We start from the raw sequence: 15,640 nt of genomic DNA, 5'->3' as shown, positions 1-15,640 counted from the left end.
TGGCAAACAATGATAGGACAAGGGGTAATGGGATCAAGCTGGAACACAAGAGGTTCCACTTAAATTTGAGAAGAAACTTGTTCATGGTGAGGGTGGCAGAGCCTGGCCCAGGCTGCCCAGGGAGGTTGTGGAGTCTCCTTCTCTGCAGACATTCAAACCCGCCTGGACACCTTCCTGTGTAACCTCATCTGGGTGCTCCTGCTCCATGGGGGGATTGCACTGGATGATCTTCTGAGGTCCCTTCCAATCCCAAACATACTGTGATACTGTGAACAAGGTACAAATGACTCAAAGTAATTAGGAAAGAAATTGTCAACCAGTCAGAAATCTGGTCACAGGCTTTGAAAGACTGAGAAAGATGAATTTCTGATGTAGCAAGGTCCGGGGGGTTCCTGAAATCCGACAGATTTTACCAGTTGTTCACATCTCCTGCAACACAACTGATTGTCTACGTGCCCATGGAAGGAAGTAACAAACTGCATATATCTCAAAAAATTTGAGCTCTAGTCTGCACATGAATGTTTCCCAGAAGATTGTTTGTCCTTACAAACAGAGTATCTGGATGAAACTCAGAATAAAGGCATCTTCCTCCCATTTACTCATATAGATGATGCTATAGGTTCAAGAAGAGTTTTACAGAAACACGTTCAACAACATGCTCACAAAAATCAGAGAACCCTGTTAGAAATCTTACCTGGAGAAAAGCAGAAACATAAACACTAAGAAGATTTATACTTAATGTTTCATATTACAACACATAATTAAAAATTAACTGGGACATCCTATGCCATTTCCATCTGGGAAATAAGCTGTATTTCACAACTGAGGTGAGCTGTTCCTAGAAAGCAACCAAAGAAGAAAAAACCCGAAACACTACAAAACCAAACCAAAGAAATGCAGAATCAGCTCCCACATTTTACTTGTTCTGTAATTGAGCAATAAGCACTTTACCTACTGGGGTAAACTGGGATTACACATACAAATCGCTTTGTGTTCTTCACCTACCAGCACCAGAAGTGGCCAAGTGTAATCAGGACTCAATGACAACCTCCCCAGAGTTATCCCTGGTGCTGCTCCTGCAGCTGAAGAGCAGGCGCTTTTCCTAAAGCAGGGCTGACCTCTATGAGCCCTCAACTCCCTGCCCCAGCGTAGCAGAAAAAGTGACAATAAAGAAGTCACTAGTTCGTGCTCTAGAAAGAAGAAGTGGCGCAGTAGTCATCAAGGAAGAACAGCCGTGCCATTGGGGAATGGACTGGAGCCCAGACAATGTCAAATCCATCTCGGTGAAGAGTTTTTACAGTATCAGCTGCAACTCATTCACTCTCATCGTCTAGAATGCTTTATTGAAGTCTGCAGAAGTTAGAAAGAGAGCACAAAAATACACTGGCTTTGAAATCTCTGCCACGGAAGGTTGTAAATAGCGATATTAGCAGTTGTGCCTCTTCCGCTTGCCCCACCACAGGGTGCTACGAGAGGGGTGCACCTGCCAGCTCAATTCTTCATATGGATAGAGCTAATTACTGCCATGGTGTGCCCAGCAGTCGCTGCTTTGACCCCTCTGTTCTCACAGCTGGTAGCCCTTCAAGCTAACTTACAAGCAAAACTTATCTACTCGCTCCTCTAGAAGCACCGAGGAAACTTCTCAGTTCAAAAGGCAATTTAAGTCTCTCCTCACACCCACCTCTCCCCAGCTCCATTAGCTCTCTTAATAGACTGGAAAGCATGTGTTAGTGTTTTTTGTGATAGACTATCAGCTCCATGCCAACTGGGTCTGGAGACTTGGAAATCATACTGTTTGGGAGGCTGCTATCAGGCAGCCTTCTTCCAAATTGTTTTACAAACCAGCCGCTGCCAGCATCTGAAATGTAGACAGGATTATCTTAAAAAAAAGGAAAGAAAAAGACAAAGTCCCAAAGGTAGAAAGCTGATCTGAAGGAGGCAAAGAGGAAGGATTCTGGGAGCAGAAACGCGATGAAATCTGAACAGTCTTAAAATTAGTCCCTGATCCATCCCACCTTGCAGCATTGCGGTGTATCTGATGCACAGGAGGAAAACGTATTTCATCTCAAAATCACTTGTGACTACCGAATTTTGGGAAGAGAAGGTTTTGAAAAAATTTGGGATCATTTCAAAGAGGGATCCCATTACCTGGAGTTTTTCCAGATCCCTTAGGGCCACCCAGACTGGACTGATATTGCTGTGAAAAGGACCCGCTCCCACTGATGGCTCTGCAGTTGACAGCATTTTGTTTCATAACTTCTGTGCCTGGTAAGAAACACTGAAGTGGGCAGTGAATTTGGGTTTAGCAAGGGAATATTCTCTGAACTAGAATCTGATTTGCAGAAATCCGAGAAAAGGTGTGCAGAAGAGAGCTGAAACAGTTTGAGGTGACATAAGAACGTGCGAAAAGCCTGAAACTGCAACCTGAAGGCCAAATGGCCTCAAATGCTAAGAGGTTTTCACTATACTACTACCTGTCTCTTTTTGCCTTCTTCCTGCTGCCCAGAGGAAAGCAGACAGCAATCACCCTTTCTGAAAGGCAGCAGCACATTGCAGGAGTACCATGAACACAACCTGCCTAGCACCACATTGTTTGGCTTTAAAGTGCAATCCTCCTCAGAGAAATAACAATTTAAAGGCACTTTGTCACCACACACACATCTGCTCCCCGAGGGGCTTCATTATCCCTTTAATGTGTAGTGAAAGAATACTACATCTTTCCCCCTCTTCATCCCTCCCAAGTGTCTTTCAGTCATGCCTGCTTAAGTTGGCTGATAAAAACACATATTTGCATGGTCATTAGCAGAGGGGTTGGAAGGAGGGAGCTTTATAAGCTCTCAGTTTGTGCCTCAAACCCAGAACTACCAAATGAGCTCCCTTTTTGGAAACTCTGTAGTTAGAAAAGCAACTGGCTTTCATGCTTCAAGCTGTTCACCTGTGAGAACTAGAACAGCGGCACTTTCCACTGCTCATTAGTATCTGCGCACTGCTCTCTACAGTGCTCTGCCATCCAGATTGGGGACTGATGGAGGTCTCTCACCCCACTGCTTGTCTCTGCCCCTCGTACCAGTTTCACTGGCAGCACCTGTGTGGGGATTCAGCCTGCGTTTCACATTCCCCCAAATCCATCCTCACATGCACTGAAACTGGTTGTACCCGCAACTCCCACCTCCTCAAGTGCTACAGCACTGAAGATGCTCACTGAGCTCACTGGCTTCACCACAGCAGCTAATGCTGGACCAGACTCCAAATCGAAACAGCAGCTTTTCTGAGGGGCCTTAAACAACACCCTGCAGTCAAACAAAGCGGGGTGGCAATGAGCTTAACTGAGACCTTCACAAAGCCAGTCGAGGGGTCCCGTCACAACCTACTCAGAAAAGGCAAGATAAGGAGGCAGATTTCACCCCATCTTCTAAGCAAACCTCAGCTGGAGCTCGTCTTGCCACTAAGTTCTGCCACCCCAAAAATGAAGATGGACGTGGACCTCTTGGAGGAAGTCCAGAGGAGGACCACAAAGGTGCTCAGAGGGCTGGAGCACCTCTCCTGTGAAGAAAGGTTGGTTGGGAGAGTTGGATCTGCAAATTCTTCAGGGTAAAAATGGAGAAAGTATCTGCTTTCCCCCCACCCCCCTTTTTTACTAATAGCAACCTCTGCTTCCCAGAGCACATCCGTCCCCAAAGATGCCAGAGCTGGCATTTCCTAGTGTAAGCTCTGCAGAATAATCACACCGTTTAGAAAATAACTCGTGTCTCTGGAGTTCTCAGTTTCCCTATTTGTCAGTAGAAAACGAGACATTTCCTCAAAATATACAGTAAAATAGCCTCTAGCAATAGACTGCAATTCTTCTCTTTACAATAGTTTTATGACTGTGTGTGCGGTCTCCTGGGAGTTCTTTCATAATCATTTATACAAACGACAGAAACTTAGGACAATGAGAAGCAGAAAGGGAAATGCAACCCTCATGCATACAGTTGCTTTGAATAGTCTGCGCAGACAGTGGTTTTCTCTGCGGGAAAGGGATGTTCTGCTCACGTGTAGGTCTAAATCAGGAGACCACAAGCGCTCCATAGGAAGGGCAGCATGCTGTATGCTGCTCCCAGAGCAGCCCAGTACAGCCCAGTGCTCAGACTCATCCTGGGCTCTTTCAGTGCTCCGGAACAGTTCTCTGAACCAGACTTATATTCTACATACCTTAAAATATCACATAGTTAAAGTGGTGACACCCAAAGGGAGATCTTGAGAGGGGGACGGGTATCTAGTCCATAACCAGCTTCCTACCCCTCCTTCACAGCACAGTTTGTCCAAATCAGGTGAAATCTGCAGGAGAGGTAACTTGCATTTGAATGTAAAGGAGCTCCTTTCATTTGTGCTTCTTTGGGAGGCTGTCGCCTGCTCCCAGTTTGGTGACATTAGGTGAGAGTAAGGATGGTCTTTGAAAATATACCATAAAATTGCTAGAAAAACTTGTTTTTTCTGTGGATATTCAAAATTTCTACCTGTGTGGGTGTGGAGAAGGGGCTGTCAACTCCTGTATGCACAAACACCACAGCAAGGAGGTACTGAAAGAAAATCCATTTACTCAAACACTTTCCCCACCACCTTTTCCTTCTCTTTGCAATACAAATTAATTCAACAGTCTGTATAAAACCAGGGGTGGACCGGTTCCGCACAACGTAATGGAGCAGTTCGTTTAGCTGCAGCTCTGCAGAGGGCAGAGCTCTTGGTGAGACCAAAACCTGCAATGCTCGGAAGCACAGGCTTCGCAATCTGTTCCCTGTGCCACCGGACACATGTTTTGTCTCTCCCCTCATGCAGAATCCAGGAAAAATAAATAAAGAAAGAAATAACGCATCCCAGAGGGGTGCTAAAGCATATAATAGCTGTGTTTGTCTTCCTGGAAATGCCCTGGTACCAGACAACAAAAAAAGAGAAGGTAGGATCATTTGTTGTGCTCAGGTTTTAAGAGATTTCTGAGTAGACCTGTTAAGCTTGCATGATGTTAACAAAACCTACCTGAACGCAACAGCTTTTGCCTTTCTGGGACAAAGGCACAACAGCAGAGAGGCACTTAGAAGATGGTTGTGCAAGTGAGTATGGATTTTCCTACGGGATGAGTTGTAGGTCTGAGTAACTTGCTTGCTGCTCCTGCCTCCCTGCCCAGCCACATGCAACACAAACTGGTTCTTCTTTGTTTCAGAATGGATTATTGGGGTTTGCTCATTCCATGTTCGTGAGCTGTTATTACTCCCTCAGGCACTTGTGCCAGCACTTGCTTCAGACATGGCCCGAAACACACTGGGGTTGGTAGTGGGGACCACAAGACTAAGAGGCAGGGTAAGGATAATAACCCAGCGGGGCTGCCATGGGGAGATGGGAGGAGGGTTTCTGGAAGGAACACATCTTCCCTAAGAAAGCATGGATGGATGAGGGGGGTGCTACGGAAACAAGAACAGACCTGGAGGATGTGGGTAAAAGGAAAATAATAGAAAGTATAGATAAAGTCTTTTCCTTGGTTGCTCCATTTTAGACATGCAGGCTAAAATAAAATAAAATAAAGTTTAAAAAGCGCTAAAATATAACAAAGGAAAAAACCCACAACAAAAAGAATTAGGGCAAATAATTCCATATCTGAATTTTCTCCTATTGCTGAAACAACGATAGTCTCAAAAATATGTTTTAGGTCACAGAGTTATTATGGCACCGGGGTTAACAACATGTTTCCCTAAGGGAAACTGGGTGGGTGGTTGTTCAGAGACTTCACCGTTGACTGCACAGTGTGATATACAACATAGGGAACTGCTGTCAAAGAAACCAGCCAAGCACTTTGGAGACTTGGGTTCTATTCTCCATTTTCCTCAAGCAAGTCAATTCCCAGCCACTCTGTCTCTTTCCCAGCACGACTGGAAGCTCTTGGGCTTGTGGACTTTCTCAGTACTTATCCAGTGCCCAACATTACAGGACCCCAAGTTTTTATCAGGGTCTTTGGTGACCACAGCACACAAAGGATACCACATGGTATTTCTAAGGAAGGTGCTCTGCAGAGAGGATAAATACAAGAAAATGAAATCAGAACTCAAAGGTATTGCAATTACAATCAGTTTGGAGTCCAAAGAAAAAAAATAAACAAACAAACCCCCCAAGATTAAGCCAAGTAGCTCTGGCCAGTCTTTTTCCTTTCACCGCAAAGAAAAGCAAGCTTTATGAAGTGATAAAGCCATCCCAGAATGGTTGCAGTTGTTTCTTTTAAATGAACCAGAGAGAACAGATGGTCTCCTCTCATACTGTCACAAAGGTCAAAATTAGCCACCCCTAAGACTAGCAGGTTCTTGAAATGCTCAAGTGCTTGTGTCTGGTCGTTATGACTAATCCACTCTCCAGAACAAGAAAGGTCAAATGAAGAACACCTCTCCAAATCCTGCAGTAACTCCGAGCCGTGGCTGATGTGTAATGCACTCAGACGTGGTGTCAACAGCTGCTCCTAAAACCCAGTGAGTCAGCCTTTCAAAAGAGCTTGTCAGCTCTCACTGGTAGAGCTTTCATACAGATTATATTTACTCCCTAATGTTTAAAAATATCCTTCTTAAACCTTGGAAATATAAAATGTTTGCCTTACAGAATTTGTCCTTTCCCCCCCGACAGCTGCCCAAAAATGTCTCATGTATTTATTTGAGAGCAAAACTTGCTAGCTCTTCTTTCACTTCCCTCTCCACACTGAACCAAAGGCAGGCCTCTGCTCCTGAAGTCACATAAAAATGAAGAATTTCTGCTCCCTTTCACAAATTTTAGCTGCAAACCACAGTGAGCCTTCCAGAGTACTGTGAGGTTAAGTGTTCTGCTCAACAGGTAGAGAACAGAGACACTGGGGGACTCTCCTTCGGTCCTCCAACAGGCATACAGGTGCAAATCCCCTGTCCATCCCCTACTCTAATCACCAATCTCCCTTGGATGTTGTCATTTAAATAAAAAGGCCTATTGGAAATGACAGGTGAAGAAAGCAGTCCAGGCATGAAATGCACTCTAAAGTGTATTAATAGAAGGTTGCCAGACAAAACGGCACAAGGCATTTGATCGCATCATCTTAGGCTTGTTGTTCATGCTCCTTTGCATCTGGCTGCGTGATTTCTGGCAGATTCCCGGCTGGAGGAGCAGGCCAGGGTTTGCCGGCCTTCCCCAGCCCGTGCCGGGCTCAGCTGCGATCGTGCAGAGCACTCAAACAAATCCCTTTGAGTCGGGATTCATTCTGAACATGTAAAACCCAGACAAATGACTGCTTCTCCAAAGTGAATCCCATTTCACAGCAAGTAGGTTATTAGTGTGGAACTCCATACAAGTAGCCTGCATTCAAAAGCCCTCTGCATTATTAATAGAAGATGAGCTTTTGACATCAAAGGAGAACCATTATGTATGCTAAACGGTGGCAAAAATTGTACCCGCACTTCAAACCTTTTCAGTTCTTTGTCCCTTGTAAATCAATCAAGGTTGACAGATGCTTTAAGGAGAGTAATCTTTTCAATGATACTGTCAATGGATAACATAATGGAACATTGTCTCTGTGCTGTGTGAAGACATGGAGCTAGTCAATTATGGACAACACTTCATGCAGCCGCCAGTTTTCACTTGAAGTGCTGCTGTTGAAGTATTATAATCCCAACAAATGGCCGCAGCAGCATACAATGTAAATGAGACCTCCTGAAGCTTTGGAAAATTAATTAGTAACAACAGTGGTCCATTCCCACACTTTCAAACACCGGCCTGGTAATGTTAACGATGCACTTCCCCCCTTCCCTTTGAGCAGTCAATAGGGCATATTTACATACACTATTTTTAATCTTAAACACTTTTCCCCCCTCTTTTTAAGTGTAGGAAACTCAAGATTCCTTCTGAGCAGCAAACTTCACCCCTGATATTTCCAACCACTCATGTAACCCACATGGCTGGAGCTGAAAACAAGAGAACGGAGACTTTCCCACCTGGAGACAGCAGTAATATTCGCTCCTCCTGCTTCACACATGTTGGACACTTTGTGCCTGTCTCCTTTTCCAACACTTCTATCCCCTCAGCTGCCCCGAGAAGAATGGCTTGCGTGGATGTCAAGGGAAAAGCTTCCGGTCTCGAGAGACCAGTAGGATGCGAGTTGAAAGCCCAATGAACTGAGCACCAGCAGCACTGAGGTCAAAATGTGGTGCCCTGGATGCCAACATATATACCCGATGGCCAGCTTCTACAGAAAGGAGATTGAGAGTCAAAGGGGAGAGATTGCACTGTTTATTCAGCTATTGGCTTCTATTTCCTACTTCATTTTCTCAAAGATTTTCCCTTTGTCAACCGAGGCTTGCGCTAAGAGGAGCACTTAATCTCCCACAGTATCAGAGAGGAATCCCACATTTGAGCACAACATTTCTTAACTCCTATCCGTTGCAGGTTTTCATTGCTATGATCTGTGAACGGCCCTTTATCTATAATGTGGTTTTGAAACAACTAGGTGCGGATAAGAAACTCAATCACTGGAGGTCTTCTTGGACTAGAACTAGCTGTTTCTTGAACCCAACTATCTCTTCCCCAGGCTCCAAACAGCTGGGAACAGATGCAGCTGCTGTCCTTCCTCTTTTAGTATGGGTTTGATCTTCTGCACTGTGGATGGTCTTCTGAGAAGCCCTTGCAGTGGTTGACTGCAGAAAGCTTCACCCCCCAAACCCCCAAAACATACAGACAAGCAGTTAAACAATACTGACAATGGCTAGGGAATACTATGAGGCAACAGCAGCCACACACACTGCAGGCATCACCCAGCCATCTGCCACTGCTGATCCTAAGAAGAAAAGGGAAATGTTTGGTCAACCAGAGGCCTCCCTCCCGGCAAATGAAAAGACAGAGGAAAGGATATCTTCTGCCTGTCTTAGAAAAGTCCTTCGCCTTATATCCAGACTTTTTCCCGCTCTTGCATGAAACAAACTACCACAGAAGAGAGAAACAGGGATCAGGAGGTGTCAATTACTCCTTCCTTTTGCTGGAACAGATCTGTCAAGAAAACAGTGGCAGCAACCCGTTTTCTATACTCAGTTCCCACTCAAACTCCGCAGTGCTATATGCACAAGCACAAGACAAAAAAACCCTGTCTACTGCATCTTGATGAGAAAGCTTTAGGCTAGCATTCTTGCCATCATGAAAATGGCCTTTTTCCAATTACAGATTCTTTTGCCTTGCAGACTCATGCATACACAGCTTTTGTATCTGATTTTAGATTTTGTTTCTCTAGAGCTAAGCACACGGAATGCTGCAGGGTCCCTATGTTCTTCTGCCACAAGCTCATTGGGATGGCAGCACAGGAGGCAGGCACTGTGCTGTCCCTGTCTTTGAGAGGAGACCCAGGTTTATCTCTCAGCATCCAGAGGATGAAGTATAAGTAAAAAGGGGACAGCAGAGACTGGGAAAACATATGGTAGGTATCAAAGAGGATGAGGAACATAAGAGACATAAAATCAGAGCCCAAACAGTAGGTTCTTCTCTACTTGGTTCAGGATGCCAAAGTTGTTTTTAATTGAGCCTGTTCCTATTATATAGGGGCCAAATGTGATCCACTGCCTTCCCTCCACACAGCTCATGTCTGAAAGTTCCCATTGCCTTGGCTAAGATGCATTTCTGAATATTCCTTCTCCCAGTCAAAGCACAATGGGACACCGAGCACCTCTTACTTGAACAAGTGTCCATTTAAGCAAACCTGGAGTGCACAGATTGAACCAGGGCAAGGGAGAGCTGTACAGAAATAGCTTCATTGGCAGCTCCACAGTTGTGTAAGGAGGGCCAGGAGAAGCAAACAAGCAGTTACGGGCAGGCTCGAATGTTGTGCGTTCTGCTTGCACAGCTTTCAAGGAGAACTGATGCACAAAAGAGGCTACGGAAAGGGCCAGGATGTTGTTCTTACACACAAAGTTGCAACACACTGGACCAGAATCTTAAATCTACTGACTTCTGCAGAGCTACTGCGACCAATCTGTGCTGACGATCTGTTCTACTCTATTTGAAACTTGCTTTGAAACCAAATGCTCCTTTCTAACTCATTTATAGGAGTTTACCATTCATTTCCAACATCCAAAGATACCTACACACATACTTTCTTCCAAGTTACTAGACATGTATTCAACAATTGCAGATTTTCTTGTAGAACAGTCTTCCATGGTAATATAGAAAAATTTATAAGCATACGTTGTCCTTGTCACAACTTTCAACGGAACATTGTCTAACCTTTTATTTCAAGTTTATTATTTTTACTTCTATTTGCTATTCTATTATTAAAGTGTACAAGTAAAAAAAAATTGCCAACATAATGTAATATAAACAACGCAACAATAAAGCTGACCCAGTTGATCAAAAGGCGAAAGATCTTGTGATGAAAACTGAGTGTTTCAATAGTTCAGAACCAAAGGTTATAATACGGAAGATGAAAAACCTGCTTCTGTTCATGTGTCTAATGACAATAAATCACAGCTTACCACTTTTGGATAAGGTAAGATGGTAGTTAATAATGACAAAAATTTTAAGTAGCCCTCTATTCATATTAAAATAAAATTTGCACAATCCAATTAAGCCAGAGATTTATCATTAAAAATAAATTAGGAAAAAATTAATTAAGAGAAACATTGCTTACATAAGAAAAATCTTCAGCATTCTGACAGAGCAGCTTGGGAAAAACAGCCTGTCGCTGAAATCTTTCCTCATCTTCGAAGATGTTCCCATACATGAAGCCGTTCATCATGGTGGAGTGGGCATGGATGTCAATATAGAACTCCAGGTTAATCTTCTGTTGAAGGGAAAAAACAACAACAACAAAACATTCAGCATGAGATAAATCAGAGCTGTGCTATGTAGGTGAAGCCTCCCATAAATCCAGCACTGCCATCCTTGAATCTAACCATGGTGCCAGTGTCAGCGAGCCATGCCACAAACACTGCTCTGCTGTATCCAACCTCTTTGTGAGCGCACGTGAGATGCAATACAGAAGCATGGCAGACATTTCATTTCTGAGAAGGCTGGAATACTTATGCAGCACAGGACACTGCGCAAAACAGAGTCAAAGCATTATCCTTTGCTTTGAGACAGGGGTCAGTGCCGCTGGTAAAAACATGCACCTTCCAGTTCTAGACCATGATGGTTTGAGCAAGCTTTGCTATCTCTGCACAATTCTGCATCGCAATATGCAGATGTATCATTCTGCCTGGCAAGATAGGCTCAAAATTGTGTAAAAAAGACTTCGGTATTTCTAGGCAGTTTATTTCAGTTTGAAAGGAGAAATATCACAAATGTTTTTGTCTTACTCTGCTTTGTGGTAGTGATTCCACAGAATAGCTCCCAAAAGCAAGCACCCTGAATGCCTCTGCACTTGCAGCTTCCCTGTGATTCTGCATCAACTCTTGCTTTCGAAAGAAAACACCTGCTCTACCCATACCCTTCCTGCACTGGCAATTCAGCGTCAGGAGCTCTGTATGAAAACGCTGCAGAAGGCTCTAGTTCAGGGACACATTGTTTTCCACACATCGTAAATAAGTGATAAAACTTCCCCTGCCATCAGTGGCAAAGAGTCAGTGTTCACCTTGATCACCACGTACAGTGCCATGATAAGCTGTGAGAGGGCAACACACAGTACTACAACGTTCTACCAGAGCTTATGCCACTGGATTACCTAGAGTTTCCCAAACTCTTGCAAGTTTTGGTCCTCAACAAATGGTGCTCCGTGGCTAGACAGTGACAAACCCATCTCTGTCTTCTGGCCACCGTGGGGCCAGTAACAACCTTACTGGTGATCAGAGGGTTCCAGTTCAAGATCTCCACAGGGAACGGGGAAGAGCTCTGTTAGCAGGACAGGGCTTACAATGCTTAGCCCTGTCCCCCTCAGTGGCAAATAGGCACCCTGGCCAGGAAAATACAACATGTAGCTCTCCGGCCATATTTCCCATCTGCACACAAACCTTGCTTGGGCTACTGGAGAATACTGAGCTACAACACACTCCAGTGTAATACAAACAGTTTGTATTGTGCCATTCACATGACAGCAGTGTCAGCTCTTCTAGAGACTCTCGTACGGGGACAACATCATTCGGCATGTGAAACTAATATGATACAGATTTACTTTCCCTTGGCAGAAAACCAATGTACAATACACAGTGACTGTTTAGTTTAATTAAACAGCCTAGAGAGAGTAATACTCCATCTTATTAAGCCTCTCCTATGTTAAAATGTTAGCTAATGTAATATCAATATCTGACCATGCTTCATAGGAAAAGGAACGTTAGATTGTGTTTGGCTCTAATACAATGAATTGTTTGCTCCTGCCAAAACATTATGCGGTGATGTAGAGGACCAGCACTGCAATAAAGCACACATCTGCTATTCGGAGATATAGCACTGAGGACAAAGATTAGCACTGACAGAACGAAGCACCACACAGGATTTTCTCCCTGTCTGAGCATACAGAAATTAAAACCAAGATAGAGTAATATTATTTTTCATAAGATAATTTTCCCATCAGAAACAGAATTTGATGAGATCAGATGCACGCTGGCATATCACCATAAAACAGAACACGTTGTAGAGTCTCAAAACAGTGATTTGATGATGAAGTGAGGAGATAATCTGGTTAAATGGGATATCTGCAAAGCGTGAATGTCCTTCACATAGAAGTCAGTGCCCTAAGTCATACTTGGTGTAAAACAACCAGAGAGAATTCTTTATAGGGACACGTTTACCATGCTGAAAGGCACAGTGAGATCTATAACAACAGACTAGTATCATTTGTATCTTAAACAATACAAATAAAGATGCTGGCATAAACTGCAGTATTTGTGCTGTGTCATACTATACTTGTTTCCCAAAGAAGGTGTCTACAAACAGGGACACAGATTACTTAGATAACTTCCCATAGACTGTCCAGCAAGAAATTCACCTGCAGAACACAGGTGACCTGAGCCTCAGCTTAGCGTTCAATTGATCAAGTCATCCAGCCGAACACGGCATCACTAAGGAGTGTTTTCTAAATTCTCCTGGGATTCTTGCTAAAAAAGCTCCTTTAGAAAATGTTCCAGAGAATTTTAGAGAATCTCTTGGGATGCTGAAATTTCTTTGAAGATCTTTCTTGATCATCAAAAGTGTTTTCAAATAGTCTGGTTACAATAGTTACTTGTGAGGGAACAGTGTCCTTGACAGATACCACCCTCAGCTAAAGATTAAGCTTCCAGATCGCTTATTTGGAAACCATGACATTCAACAGATAGCTCATCACCCAGACAAGTGTTCAAAGACATGAATCCAGTCATTCATTACAACGTATTTCAAAAGTCATTTCCTAAGTCAGCCCACAATAATTATTCAGCTGGTTTTTTCTGCTTTTTGTTCCTTACCCTCCTACTGAACAAAAACCCCACTGTTTCACATATTTCTGACTGCTAAATAAAGTTCAAATTTGCAGCTGTCCGTGCTATTGAGTAAGTTGTTAAACATTGCTAGATCAATTGCAGTTAGATGTATTACTCCCAGCCACTGCCGTATGCCCCCAAACAGTATTTCAGTGTTTCTTCTTCATTATTTTATCAAGGAGAAACATCATGAGCATTCTCCATTACAGAATAAAATAATTTAGTGCACTGTTAATAACACAAGTTCCTAATGGAAATATTCTCTTTCTTCACAAAGATATTGTGGCCTTAAAATTGACAATAACAGCCCAGTCACCGGGACAGTAAGTTCAAAAGTTTGCCACCTCATTCCCTAAATAGTTGACAATTTGTTTGCAAACAAATTTTGCCAAAGAATTAAGTTAAGTTCCAGAACAATAATGGTATTTCTTACCTTTAGAGTCATACACATTCTTAACTCCCTTATGGGTGGGAACTGTTTCGCCCACTGGCACAGTTAGGGAATAAAGTTTCATATTTCAGTCAAGGTTCTCTGGAAGATTTTGACATAATTACTGATCTCCTGCAATTTAGGCAGGATCACAGAATTAACATTTTATTAAATATAGAATGTCACCTACTGATGGGAATTTCAGAAGAATCAGCAGAGAGCTGACCTGAATTTTTTGTCTTTGAGATCGGGAGAATTTTAATGGGAGAATGAAGTTAATAAACGTATGTGTGCATTTACATGAGTGCACACAAACACACTTAAAATAAACCATTCCTATCTGCTTTTAAACCACAGGGGTATCTGTCAGTATCTGTCCAGCAGAATCCACCCTGGTTATGGCTTCTAATACAATAGCATCTACAAGTAAAAATGAGAATAAATGTAGAGGAGGCTCAAAGTCTCAGTCGCATTTGGTTCAGCCTTTAAGCAGAAAATAATGAATAACCAGGCTCCAACATCTCTGGATGCCATAGCTGCCTTCTGAGAGACATACAAGTTATATCCTACAATACGATATTAAACTCATCATTTTCTGCTTCAGAGGTGGGATGCAAAATGATTCAGATGCCTTATAAAAATCATCATGCAACGTAATTCCCTCAAGTGTCTTTTCTTTGTGCTTACAAGTAGCAGCAGATATTTTATCTCTCACACTCTTTCTCTTAAGTAAAGTTGTAATTACCCGGATGACCAAGCTTACGGAGTTGGAGAAAACAAAGGCAGACTTGGTCTTTCTTTGCATGTCAAACGAGAAATCATTCACCAGACTGACAGAGACAATGACTGAACTCAACTTCTTAGAAAACAAGTTAATATTTCCTCCCTTGAAAAGAATTGTCTTTGCCTCTTCTTGCCACTTACTACATAAAGACAGAATAAATAAATGTGAAAATGAATTTCTGCTCTAAAGTTCATTTGAATCCCTGCCTTTGTGACACACACATTCCACCGTTCTCTCGAGTCAGTCTAAAGTTTCTGGCAGCCTGAGAAATATACGTATAAATTAGGGAGGCGGAAAAATGAGAGAAATCATGGGTAAGGAGTAAGCGCTCACATCACATTGTCAAGATATGAAATAGTCAAAGAAGCACAGAAACTAGAAGCTGGTTCACGATGCCATGAAAAGTTTTGAGAAATAGTCACTTGCCTGCATTTTGATTTCATTAGCTGAGCGCCTTTGGAAGTTCAGTAATTAAAGAGCAAAAAGAATGATGTTAATAGCTAGCACTGATGTGACCCAAGTTAGACTTTGAACAGTTCAGTTACAATTCTTAAGGAAACGGGGATTTTGAGAAATAAATAAATAAAAATCAATAAGTGCTGTAATAAAAGCATAAATGTGCATTGAGTCCAGAACATGAGCCACTAGAGAGACAAGTGACTCAGGAAGAAGCCAGCTCTGGCCACCAGCTGTCACCTCAATATGAATTTTATTAATTTTTGGGCATAGCAATTGGTTTAGAGAGAGAGAGTGTCCAAAAAGCCTTCTTCATTCCAATATTTCATACAGGGGACAGGATAAACTCCTCGCAATGTTTTATACAAGCTGCTAAAACCTTGGCTTGTCATTAGCAGGAGAGAACATAACAGCCCCCGGGCAGATGCTGCGCTCTGAGTGCTGAGCCCCTGCTTGAAGCAAATGGACTCACAGCAGCTGGCACAGCATGAGGGGTTTGCCCCTTTTGGTTCAGAAAAGATTCAGACATTCCCAGAAAACCAGCTCTTTGATGCTTCCTCAGGT

The 15,640-nt window shown here is 43.0% G+C and overlaps 1 protein-coding gene across 4 annotated transcripts in view; it reads right to left on the bottom strand.

The window, feature by feature from the left end:
• The window catches only part of LOC102088218 (BEN domain-containing protein 5), an 889,197-nt gene that overhangs the window by 90,015 nt on the left and 783,542 nt on the right, over nt 1–15,640 (bottom strand). For all 4 annotated transcript variants that reach the window (XM_065071427.1, XM_065071429.1, XM_065071428.1 and 1 more), the window contains one exon: nt 10,646–10,798. In XM_065071427.1, coding sequence (XP_064927499.1) covers nt 10,646–10,798 — 153 coding nt within the window. The remainder of the gene's footprint in view (nt 1–10,645; nt 10,799–15,640) is intronic.

This window comes from Columba livia, chromosome 8, assembly GCF_036013475.1.
Source record: "Columba livia isolate bColLiv1 breed racing homer chromosome 8, bColLiv1.pat.W.v2, whole genome shotgun sequence".
Lineage (NCBI taxonomy): Eukaryota > Metazoa > Chordata > Aves > Columbiformes > Columbidae > Columba > Columba livia.
The sequence above is the reverse complement of the archived record's forward strand: the minus strand, read 5'-3'. Positions and strand labels throughout refer to the sequence as shown.